We start from the raw sequence: 12350 nt of genomic DNA on the forward strand, positions 1-12350 counted from the left end.
CTATTGCTTTATCTCTGCAGGGCTCTTTGTAGTGCTTAGGGTGGGGGACTCAGTTTCCTCTTGCTGTCCAGGCTCTCCCAGAGCCAAGCTGGCTGACTTTCAAAGTTCCCGGTATTAAGCCCCACTGATTATAAGAACTTGCAAAATTATGCCCCTCTCACCTTCAAAGCCAGATGTTAGGAGGGTTGTCTTTCCTGTGCAGATCCCCTGTGGCCTGGGGCACCTTTGCCCTCTCCACCACTGCAGTGTCCCTCCCTCCCACATACAGTCCCATTGGTCTCTTTAGCTCCCAACCATGTCTCTGTCTTTCCTACCTTCTTCAGTGTATGTAGCTGTAGAGAGTCTGTTCTGCCAATCATCAGGTCATTTTCTTGGTTATTTACTCTGATGTGGGTGTTATCTAGTTGTGAATGTAGAATGAGGTGAGATTAGGATCCTCCTAATCCACCATCTTCCTTGGAAGTGAGTTTTGACTCAATCTGTACATCTTTCCTTTTTTAAAGATAACTTTACCCCATCTGCGTTTCTTGATATAACCTACTTATTTGATCTTTGTTCTCTGACTGTCCTTATGCTTATGTTTTTAATGTTTTCATAGCTTTTTATATTTTTTGTATTTTTTATTTGTGTGTATTTGCGTGTTTGCGTATACATGCATTTTCATGTTGATAGTTGGGGACGTTTAGAGTTTGTATTATTTCTTTTAGTGATTAAGTTATTACTTAAATATTATATTTAGCAGTATACTTCTTCTAACATATTCTGAAAATGTATATAATATCTCTCAACTGTGCACTGTAAAAAGATAAGAAAATTAGTGTATTTTGATTTATTCAGCCTTTGTTTCTCCTGCATTTTAAAGTGAACTTATAGAGAGTAATTGGAGGACTTATTTCTTATTCTCAGCATTTTTTTGTTGCATTTTTTGTACTGTCAAGATTTATAATGCTTATGCTCCATAACCACCTTATCCATTATTTTTAGTGTAAATTCTGTGGGAAAATAGATCACATTATATTGGTTTTTCCTGTTGCTGCATAACAAATTATCATAAGCTAGTGAAATACAGTTATTAAGTTGCTGTGGGTCAGGAATCTGGACATAGTTGGGATCTCATATGGTTGTAATCAAGGTTACAGTTGGATTGTGCTCTCATCTGGAGGCTTGACGTATGAAAAATCTGCTTCTAAGCTGATTCAGGTTGTTGATGGTATATCTGTGTCCTTGCAATTTTAAGACTGATGTCCGAAATGGGACCAAAGTCTGTTAGGGTTCTTCAGAGAAGTAGAAGTAATAGATGTGCATACGTATGTCTGTTTATCTGTATCTATCTATATGGAGGGGGAAATTGATTTTAAGACATTGGCCCATGCAGTTGTGGGCTGACAAGTCTGAACTGTGCAAGATTGGCTGACAAGGTAGGGACCCAGGGAAGAGTTAATGTTGCAACTCAATCAGAAGGCAGTCTGGAGGTACAATTCCTTCTTTCTCAGAGGCCTATAGCCCTTTCTCTATGGTCTTTAGTTGACTGGATGAATCCCAGCCACATTATGGAGAGGTAATCTTCTTTACTCAAAGTCCATTGATTTAAATGTTAATCACATCTGAAAAATATGTTTGCAGTAACATTAGACTCATGTTTCATCAAAAACTATCAAAAACTGGGTACCGTGGGTACTATGGCCTAGCCAGGTTGACACTTAAAATTGACTAAATGGGTAAAAAGTTCTGAGGTGAGTAGACCTTTAGTGTGAGGTTTTATGTTTATCTGGATAGGGCTTAGGCTGTCTTTACCGTTGGCTATAGCTGGATGTGTCAGAGGCTAAACTTTGTTTTGTTGTTCTTTTTTATTTGTGTCTCTCTAGAAATTTCTTTTTTTTTTTTTTTTTTTTTTAAGATTTTATTTATTTATTTGACAGATAGAGATCACAAGCAGGCAGAGAGTCAGGCAGAGAGAGAGGGAGGGGGAAGCAGGTTCCCTGCTGAGCAGAGAGCCCGATGCGGGGCTCGATCCCAGGACCCTGGGATCATGACCTGAGCCGAAGGCAGAGGCTTTAACCCACTGAGCCACCCAGGCGCCCCTCTCTAGAAATTTCTTAAATATCATCTGAGACGCATGATTCTGTTCATTGTATTCCCTGGTTGTTATATAGAAGCCCTACTGATACGGTGAGGTGTCAGGGGAGGGGAAGCATTCTTTAGTTCCATAATTAGGTCTCAGTCTTTTTTTTTTTTTTTTAAGATTTTATTTATTTATTTGACAGAGATCACAAGTAGGCAGAGAGGCAGGCAGGGGTGGGGTGGGGAACCAGGCTCCCCACTGAGCAGAGAGCCCCGTGCGGGGCTCGATGCCAGGACCCCGAGATCATGACCTGAGCCGAAGGCAGAGGCTTAACCCACTGAGCCACCCAGGCACCCACTATTTTTAATTTATTTATTTGACAGAGAAAGAGAGAGAGAGAGTACAGCAGGGAGAGGGTCAGGCATAGGGAGAGAGAGAACCACGCTTTCCAGTGAGCAGAGAGCCTAATGTAGGGCTCGATCCCAGGACCCTGGGATCATGACCTGAGCTGAATGCAGCCATGTAACTGACTGAGCCACCTAGATGCCCTACGTCTCAGTCTTTTAGAGAGCTTAGGTCCTGACATTACTTCTCAGTTCCCCCACCTTGGATTGATAGAAAGGGTAGAGGGTGTTGGAGTTAGGTATTTCCTTTTAGCTAGGTTGGTTAGGCTCTGGCAAAACTTCCCCAAGATTGGGCTTTTTTGGACTTTGTAACCCTCAAGACTTGCCCACTTTGATCTTCCAGCAATCTGTTAATTACAGATTAGATTTTCCTACTCTGGTAGTGGTTCCCAAGGAGTTTTCTGCTCTGGTAAATTGTCATTATCTGTCCCTACCTGTCTGTTTCTCTAGTTTGGGGAACAATAGTTTGCTCTATGACCCCACCCAGTTTTTTGATAGATTTAGGAAGAGTTGTTGATTTTTAGTTAGTTCAGCTTTTTTTCATGTTTGTGAATAGGAAAGATGACTTCCAAGTTCCATACGTGCTTGAGTGGAAACTGAAAGTCCCTCTAGTGTGTTTTTGTTGTCCCACTGAGCAATGCCAAGTAGCTCTTAATTTTTAGGACTTATAGCCTATGGAATAGAATAACACTTAAGAATGACAATTCCTATAGCTTATTTAAATCTTACTTATGTATCTAGTCAAATTTCTAGAAAGTTAAACACACACATACATACACTCATGCACATTATTTTTTAGCTGGTTGCAGAAAAAACTTTCATAGAAGTGCAATCTAATATAACATATTTTACTGATGATAGCATAAAATATTGCCTATAACTTCTTTTGGTAAGACTGCCTTAGCTTTGTCACTGATAGTTATAACATAAATCGGGTAATAGATTCCCCTTCTAGTATTGCATTAGATGATATGACTCCACTCATAGCCCACTATATTGTATTTAATTAGATGATGATAGCTCTTCAATGTTTTATCCCCCCCTTTTTTTTAACCTTATAAGAAGCTCAGATGAGTTTTGGTTCTGTTACCCCATCCTTCTTCTCCATTTACCATTGTTTTAGTTGTTGTGGCTTCATAACTTCTCTGTTTTTTACTAAAACTTCCATGCCCCTTTGAAAGTAGGTCATATAAATAATATATTAACATGCTCAAGTATTGCTCAATAGAGTTTTAGGTCTTATGCTGCTGCCCCTCCTTCCCCTTTTTTCCTGCGTCATACTCTTTATCATTCTTTTCTTACTCTATAGACTTCTCTTGACCATGATGTGAATTATTCATTTCATGTCTTATCCATAATAAATTATTTGTTCCAGACATACTTTCTCTTGTCACCCTTTATACTTTATGGTTCCTCTGAGTTCTGTTTGCTATTTTAATATTAACTCACGCCAGACCATTAAGAACGTAGTCTATCCAGAAAAGTTGGTTGAAAACTTTCATAAAGCTATATTTTAAAATGAATTAAGCTGTATATACCTGTAGTTTCATTATTTAAAGTAGATCACTAAGAGCATACTTTAATAGGAAAATATTGTGCATTATACAAAATTTTGCAAATCTTTAAAGGTTTAACTTACTGATTATCTTTTATTGGGAGTGCATCTTTATTACTTTAATGATTATTCAGTGTAATATCAAATTTATCAAACTAATTACAAGGATATTCATAGTTTGAGTTAAGTAATTACCTACTGTATTATGCTTTTTTATTTTAAAATTAAGTCTATGTTTGGACTTGTTGATTACTAAATTCACTCAAATGCTGAAATTTAAATTATTAAATAATTCTAATGAAAGGGCTTGCTATTGGTGTTTAAGTTGTCAATTTCTGTTAAGTTTAGCTGACATGAATGGGCAATCCCTTCTAAAACTTTAATCATTTGGCTCAGTGTTCTTTCCTTCCTAGGGTCTAAATAGTTTTTAGAATAGATGAGGATTCTCACGTTTTGTCAGTTCTTTCAAAGGAGAGGTCTGTAGATAGTCTGTAAACAGTCTTAGTGTTCATGTGATTGAATTTATCGTTCTTTGTCCATCTCATTCATAAACATTTGCTAATCTGGTTTGGAAAACACTATGAGTACATAGTTAGTATGTAATGTGTCCAATGAATAATATGGGCAAGACAGAAATCTAGGAAGGGTAGAAATTACTGTGACAGTCTGGAGAAACCTTCATGGAGAAAGGGAGAGATTGAATCTTGAAGGAGGGTAACACTTAGATGAGAATAGAAAAATGGGCTGTGAATTGTGGATGGGCCACACTTATGCATCTATTCATAAGCTGTTTGATTGATGTCAGGGAGATTTTGATATGCCCTAATAGTTAAAATAGGAAGTAAAAATTAAAACTATATTGAGGTTCTATTTATACTTACTAGATTTATAAAAAATTACCAAGCCTGAGAGTCAAGTGTTGGTGCAGATGTAGAGCTATGAGAACTCTTGAAGTGCTTATAGCCTATGACTTAGTGATTTTACCTCCAAATATAATCTTAAGCAGTATTTTTCAAACTTTTATTAATATGACCCCCAAACTGAAAAAAAATACATTCTACCTAATTACCCTAGTATACCCACACGTGAAATCAAATTTCATATAGTAATTGTCCTTACTTTTATAATGAAGGTAAAAACACAACAAAATGTGCACCAAATATGAATGTAATAATATTTAAAGAAAATATAAATGAAAAATTAAGCACTGTAAAAATTTAGGAGATACTTAATATAGTATATCTGCTTCTTTCATAGTTTTATTCTTATGGCATAGTTTTTTTGCTAAGAATTTATGCTAACATTTTGATATTTTCTATTGTATTCTATTCCACTTTTTTAAAATGCTGATTGTGATGACTTAATGATTTAATGACCCATTACTAGATTGCAATCTGTAGTTTGAAAAATACTGCTTGGGAGGAATTCTTGCTCATCTGTATCAGGAGACATGTTTAAGAGTGTTTATAGCAGCATTGTTTGTATACCCCTTTTCCCCAAATGGGAAGCAGCTGAAATATACACTGACAAGAGATAGATAAATATATTATAGTATATTTACATTATAGAATAATACTATACACCAAGGTAATTGAACTGTAGCTATACCTATCACTATGGATGAATTTGGGAATATATGTTGAGCAAAAAATAGCAAGCTACAGAATATGTGTGTAGTATGATTTAATTTATATAAAGTTCAAAAATAAGCTGAACTGTACAGTATATCAAATAGGGATATGTGTGTCTTCAAACTATAAAGAAAGACAAAGCTAAGAACCAAAGTTGTAGGATAGTGCCTTGCCCTGGAGGACATGGAAGTGTTAGAAGGATCAGGGGACCTACAGAGGACTTAAAGATAATGATAAGGTTGTGTTTCTTAATTAGGTGGTTGTGGATAAAGGCTACTCTTTTTATTCTGTTCTTTGTACCTTACATATTTCTCACAGATTATTTTTTGTATGCATTCAGTATTTGATTTTTTTTTTTTTTTTTAAGAGAGAGAACATGTGCATCTGAAGAGTGGCGGGGTAGGGCAGAGGGAAAGGGAGAGAGAGTATCTTAAGCAGACTCTACACCCAGCATTGATGCAGGGCTCTATCTCACCACCCTGAGATTGTGAGCTGAAATCAAGAGTGGAACAGTTAACCAACTGAGACATCCAGGTGCTCCTTAAATATTTTCAATTAGAACTAAAGTAAAATCAACAATTAACATTATAGCTTAAAAAATTAGAATATAGTAGTTACTCTCACTTTATTCCTGAAACTCATCCTGTTTGCATCCTATCCTTGAAGCGCCTCCTCAAGTCACTTGGAGCATGTTTAATAAGGAGTAAATATGGGAGTACAAAATAAATTGATATTTAAGAATCAGATGAGCATCACTGATAGATCAGAGATGAAATGAAGGTCAGGGTTTTCTGTTGAGCATCCTGCTTAGTAACAGAACAGTATGTTATAACTTGGTGTGTCTTCTTGTTTGACAGGCCAATGGGGCTTTGGGGAACGGTGCTATTAAAAATGACCTGGAGGCTTTCAAAAACTTTGTAAGTGTGTAATGGGTGCTTAATAAATATTAGTTGAAAAAATGAACAAAAGTTGGGTTAACAAAAGTTGAAGAAGTTTAGAAAGAGATAGTATCAGGATATGGATTTCAGTTTTGGCATGTTAGTTTCAAGTTCCAGCAGATAATCCAAATGGAGGTATTATATTGAAAGTTGGAAATGTGACGTTGCTGACTGGGAGAGCATCACGGCTGAATTAGGATTAGTAAGACTCTTAGACAGAGATGACATCAGAAACCAAGAAGGGGTAAATATTCTGAGAGAAGAGGGAAACTAAGAATTGAGTCATGGATATGTCTTGTAATTAGGTCTTATTTAGGTATTTCTGCAGGTAAAAAGAGCAGTCAGTTAAAAACTATGGCAGTGTTTGGTTAGGTTTATTCCTAGGTATCTTATAGTTTTGGGTGCAATTGTAAATGGGATTGACTCCTTAATTTCTCTTTTTTCTGTCTTGTTGTTGATGTAGAGAAATGCAACTGATTTCTGTGCATTGATTTTATATCCTGACACTTTACTAAATTCCTGTACAAGTTCTAGCAGTTTTAGAGTGGAGTCTTTTTGGTTTTCCACATATAGTATCATATCATCTGCGAAGAGTGATAGTTTGACTTCTTCTTTGCCAATTTGGATGCCTTTAATTTCTTTTTGTTGTCTAATTGCTGAGACTAGGACTTCTAGTACTATGTTGAATAGCAGTGGTGATAATGGACATCCCTGCCCTGTTCCTGACCTTAGCGGAAAAGCTTTCAGTTTTTCTCCATTGAGAATGATATTTGCAGTGGGTTTTTCATAGATGGCTTTGATAATATTGAGGTATGTGCCCTCTATCCCTACACTTTGAAGAGTTTTTATCAGGAAGGGATGCTATACTTTGTCAAATGCTTTTTCAGCATCTATTGAGAGTATCATATGGTTCTTGTTCTTTCTTTTATTAATGTGTTGTATCACATTGATTGATTTGCGGATGTTGAACCAGCCTTGCAGCCCTGGAATAAATCCCACTTTGTGGTGGTGAATAATCCTTTTAATGTACTGTTGAATCCTATTGGCTAGTATTTTGGTGAGAATTTTCGCATCTGTGTTCATCAAAGGCAAGGGACGCAAGGACAGAAATGAACTATTGGGATTTCATCAAGATCAAAAGCTTTTGCACAGCAAAGGAAACGGTTAACAAAACCAAAAGACAACTGACAGAATGGGAGAAGATATTTGCAAATGACATATCAGATAAAGGGCTAGTGTCCAAAATCTATAAAGAACTTAGCAAACTCAACACCCAAAGTACAAATAATCCAGTCAAGAAATGGGCAGAGGACATGAACAGACATTTCTGCAAAGAAGACATCCAGATGGCCAGCAGGCACATGAAAAAGAGCTCCACATCACTCGGCATCAGGGAAATACAAATCAAAACCACAATGAGATACCACCTCACACCAGTCAGAATGGTTAAAATTAACAACTCAAGAAATGACAGATGCTGGCGAGGATGTGGACAAAGGGGAACCCTCCTACACTGTTGGTGGGAATGCAAGCCGGTGCAACCACTCTGGAAAACAGCATGGAGGTTCCTCAAAAAGTTGAAAATAGAACTACCCTATGACCCAGCAATTGCACTACTGGGTATTTACCCTAAAGATACAAACGTAGTGATCTGAAGGAGCACGTGCACCCGAATGTTTATAGCAGCAATGTCTACAATAGCCAAACTATGGAAAGAACCTAGATGTCCATCAATAGATTGAATGGATAAAGAAGACATGGTATATATACACAATGGAATACTATGCAGCCATCAAAAGAAATGAAATCTTGCCATTTGCGATGATGTGGATGGAACTAGAGGGTATCATGCTTAGTGAAATAAGTCAGTCGGAGAAAGACAACTATCACATGATCTTCCTGATATGAGGAAGTGGAGATGCAACATGGGGGGTTAGGGGGGTAGGAGAAGAATAAATGAAACAAGATGGGATCGGGAGGGAGACAAACCATAAGTGACTCTTAATCTCACAAAACAAACTGAGGGTTGCTGGGGGGAGGGGGGTCGGGAGAGGGGGGTGGGGTTATCGACATGGGGAAGGATATGTGCTATGGTGATTGCTGTGAAGTGTGTAAACCTGGCGATTCACAGACCTGTACCCCTGGGGATAAAAATACATTATATGTTTATTTAAAAAATTAAAAAAAAAGATTTAAAAAAAACACAAACTATTGCAGTTTTAACATCATGAATATGTTTTTCTATACAGCAAGATGTCTTTGGTACCAAAACAAACTTGTCATTTTCCAGTCTTGAAAATTACGTGTGCTGCCTTCACAAAATCATAATTGTTTATCTAGAAAATGTTTTCTTCCAAATGATACTCAAATAAAAGGGTAATTCTTATCTTAGCTACATACACATTTTCTTTGGAATGTTTTATAAAATTTTGCTTTTCTTCTATTTTGCACCTGAATCCCAAAAGTTTGCTTTCTGAATGTGGCTTAATATTTGGCATCTAGTTGTTATGTGTTCTTCATCTTAAACTAATAAACAGATACCACACTTACCTGTTTACTTGAAAATTGATGGGCATGTCACCAGAAATGAGAACTTTGATAATAGACATTATTATGAAAAATAGTTAATCGTAATATTATTGATCAAAATGTGAAACTTTTTAAAATAAAGTATTTTTTTCTTAGAAATACCAGCTTACCAATAATTGTGATTTTTTTTTCCATAGAGAGAAACAGGACTACAAATAGAAATAAATGACCTTGTAAAACGGAAGATTGCAGTTGATGAAGAAAATGCTTTCTTAAGGAAAGATTTCAGTGACTTGCAGAAGAAATTTAAAGATAAAAGTCAAGAAGTTAAGGTGTGTTGGCTTGTACATAGTTTTACAGTATTATTGCTTTGAAATCCTACTTTAAGCTTTGTCAGCCTTTGTGGCACAGAAAGTGACAAGCTTGGAGGAAAAATTGCCTTAGGCCCTGCTCTACCACACAGTTTTCTCACATGCAAAAACTGAGAAAGATGCTTTAAAGATAAGACTCCAAGCTTTATAACTTTCAGATAAATAGTTAATGATGGAAATGGAGCTAAGAAAGTAGGAGTGTGAATATGTGGCTTCTTGTAATTAGATTCTGATGGGACTGGCATTATTAATTGATAAAACCCAGGTCTGGGAGGATATGTCTGTGTGGGTCTCAAAAATAGCTGGGGACAGCATCAAAGGCAGCTTGATCAATTAATGGGCTCTTTGCAAATGTGTACTCATCAAAGCTGTCATCCAGTGAAAAAATATGACCCATCCACCTGCATGAAAAGAGGCCAATAAAAGTATACAGGTGACCTTGGCCATCAAATATAGAAGAAGCTGCTGTGAGGGTAAAACTGCACAGTTTATATTTGCTGATTAGTTCTCACCTTTTTTTTTTTTTTTTTTCTTTGTTTTGTTTATCGGCCCTTGTGGTACTGTTCTACAGGACACTAAGGAGTGTGTACAGAATAAGGAAGAGCAAAACAGACTGGTTATAAAAAATCTGGAGGAGGAGAATGAGAAATTAAGTACCCGCTGTGCTGACCTGCTAAATGACCTGGAGAAACTGAGGAAGCAAGAAGCACATTGGAGAAAAGAAAAACATAGCATTGATGCAAAAATAAAGGTATGCAGTGAGAGTGGAGAGCATGAGAATGATGCTGTTATTTCAGATCTAACTTCTTATAGGAAGTTTATTACATGTGATTTTCTTTAAGTAACAAGTTATATATTCAAATCCACCAGTGGGGACCAGCATTAATTTATATTCCTTCACTTAAGACCCACAGCTTTTTAAAAATTGATGTTGCAAAGCAGGAAACTGACTTCAAATAGTTATCTAAAATGTAATCATTAAAAAATAAAGGCTGTAGCATTTTGAAATGAAACATATTTTGAAAAAACATATTTAGAATCACGAGGTTTGACTTTTCTCAGAGCTTAAATTTATAAGTATAGCTAGAATTCATTACAATAGAGTTTTAAGAATGTGTTCTCCAGGTCTTTTGAAAAATAAAATGGGAAAAAAGCATAAAGCAATTGAGAAATACTCATATATGTTTTGAAGGTGGTGCTTTTCTTTGGCTTAAGATGGCTTTATTCGTAGTAAGATTTTATTTTCATAGATTAAAGGTACAGTCAATCTTTGTAATATGTCCATCAGTATTTTTCAAAACAATAATTTTTTGGTGGCTTTCTCTTTGTCTTGAGAATATTTTTGTTAATTTTTTTCCATTGAATTTTAGGTTTCTCTTTTACCATAGATTTTGTTGAAAAGGCCAGAAACAAATTTTTATGCTAGTAAATATGATAATTCCTCTGTGTATGCACACATAAAAAGAATATATAACATAAGTACACACACACACACACGTGTGTGTGTGTATAGCTATTAAAATATACTAAGTATGGATATGTGTGTGTCTGGGATCATTTTAGAGGTGAAGGGATGTGTATTTCTGAGTGTGTGAATCAGTTCATTGCACATATTTAAGGAAATACATTAAATCTTTTAGTGTATCATCAGAGAACAGTTGAGCCATTGAGAGAATTGAATTTTGGTGCTTTTGTTTTCTCAACTTTTATGTCAGTTTCTGCTTCCCTGCAATCTTTAAGTAGTTTGGTAGTGTGATAAGGGTGAGTGGTACTTCCTTATGTTAATTCATAGGCACATGAGTGTTTGGTGATACTTTTCATACCGTTGATGACTGTTTGCCACTTAAATAGTTCATTCTGTCATTTGCTGTGATTTTTCGTTCTGGGACTTTTTCCTTTAATTGGGAAGTGTGTCTTACTAATTCGTAGACATTATTTATTCTGGGTAGTAATACTTTTTTGCTATATGTACCACAAGTACTTTCTGTTCCATGAATCTCAAGTAGGGTAAATTGGACTTTGAAAAGTTTGTGGATCTAGAAAGAGTATGTTTTATTATTCTCTAATGTTTTTGCATTGGCAATCTTATTTGCTAAAGTTTTCCCTATTCCAAAGTCTGTAATGTACTTAGAGTTTATTTTGGGGTCTGTTGTTTCACACCATTTATTCAATAGTTTATTGATTTGTGATGTAATCTCTCACATCTCAAAGTGTTCCTGTGTGTTTAGGTTTGTTTCTGGACATATTATTTTCATGGTTTTAGGTATTGTAGTTTTATAATTTGACCCATTATTTGGTAGGAAGTCTTCTTTTTTTGGTAAGTCATGAACCCTGTATGTGCTTCTTCACTATCTTGTAGTATTTAAGAACTGTTTTGTTACTGGGGCACCTGAGTTCTTGGTTTGGGCTCAGGTCTTGATCTCTGGGTTGTGAGATTGAGTCCCACATGGGACTCTGCTCAGCGAGGAGTCTGCTAGAGATTCTCTCTCTCCCCCTCTCCTTCTGCTCTTCCCCTCACATGTAGGAACTTTCTCTCTCTCTGTCTCAAATAAATAAATAAATCTTAAACTTGATCTTAGCCTAAAGGCTGAGAAATGACTCAAATAAGTAAATCTTAACGAACTGGAACGATTTTATTAGTTTTACTGAAAAATTCTATTAGAAAGTAGATTGGAACCACACTTAGTTTATGAATTAATCTTGGGAGAATTGTGACCCTACTGTTCATATATGTGGAATAAGATTTTGTACCTTTCTTAAAATGGCATTGTCCACTGTTAACTAGATTTAGTCCTAGCTACTAATATTATTGTAAAAAGATTGTATAATGGTAAGTAATATTTTAAATTATATTTTAATT

General features: G+C 36.0%; 1 protein-coding gene across 5 annotated transcripts in view; it reads left to right on the forward strand.

Moving 5' to 3' along the window:
- Positions 1 to 12350, forward strand: part of CNTLN (centlein) — a 276063-nt gene that overhangs the window by 77862 nt on the left and 185851 nt on the right. For all 5 annotated transcript variants that reach the window (XM_080819727.1, XM_080819729.1, XM_080819731.1 and 2 more), the window contains exons 4-5: positions 9317 to 9451; positions 10062 to 10241. In XM_080819727.1, the coding sequence (XP_080675853.1) occupies positions 9317 to 9451; positions 10062 to 10241 (315 nt within the window). The remainder of the gene's footprint in view (positions 1 to 9316; positions 9452 to 10061; positions 10242 to 12350) is intronic.

The sequence above is a fragment of the Martes martes genome (assembly GCF_963455335.1).
Source record: "Martes martes genome assembly, chromosome: 12".
NCBI lineage: Eukaryota > Metazoa > Chordata > Mammalia > Carnivora > Mustelidae > Martes > Martes martes.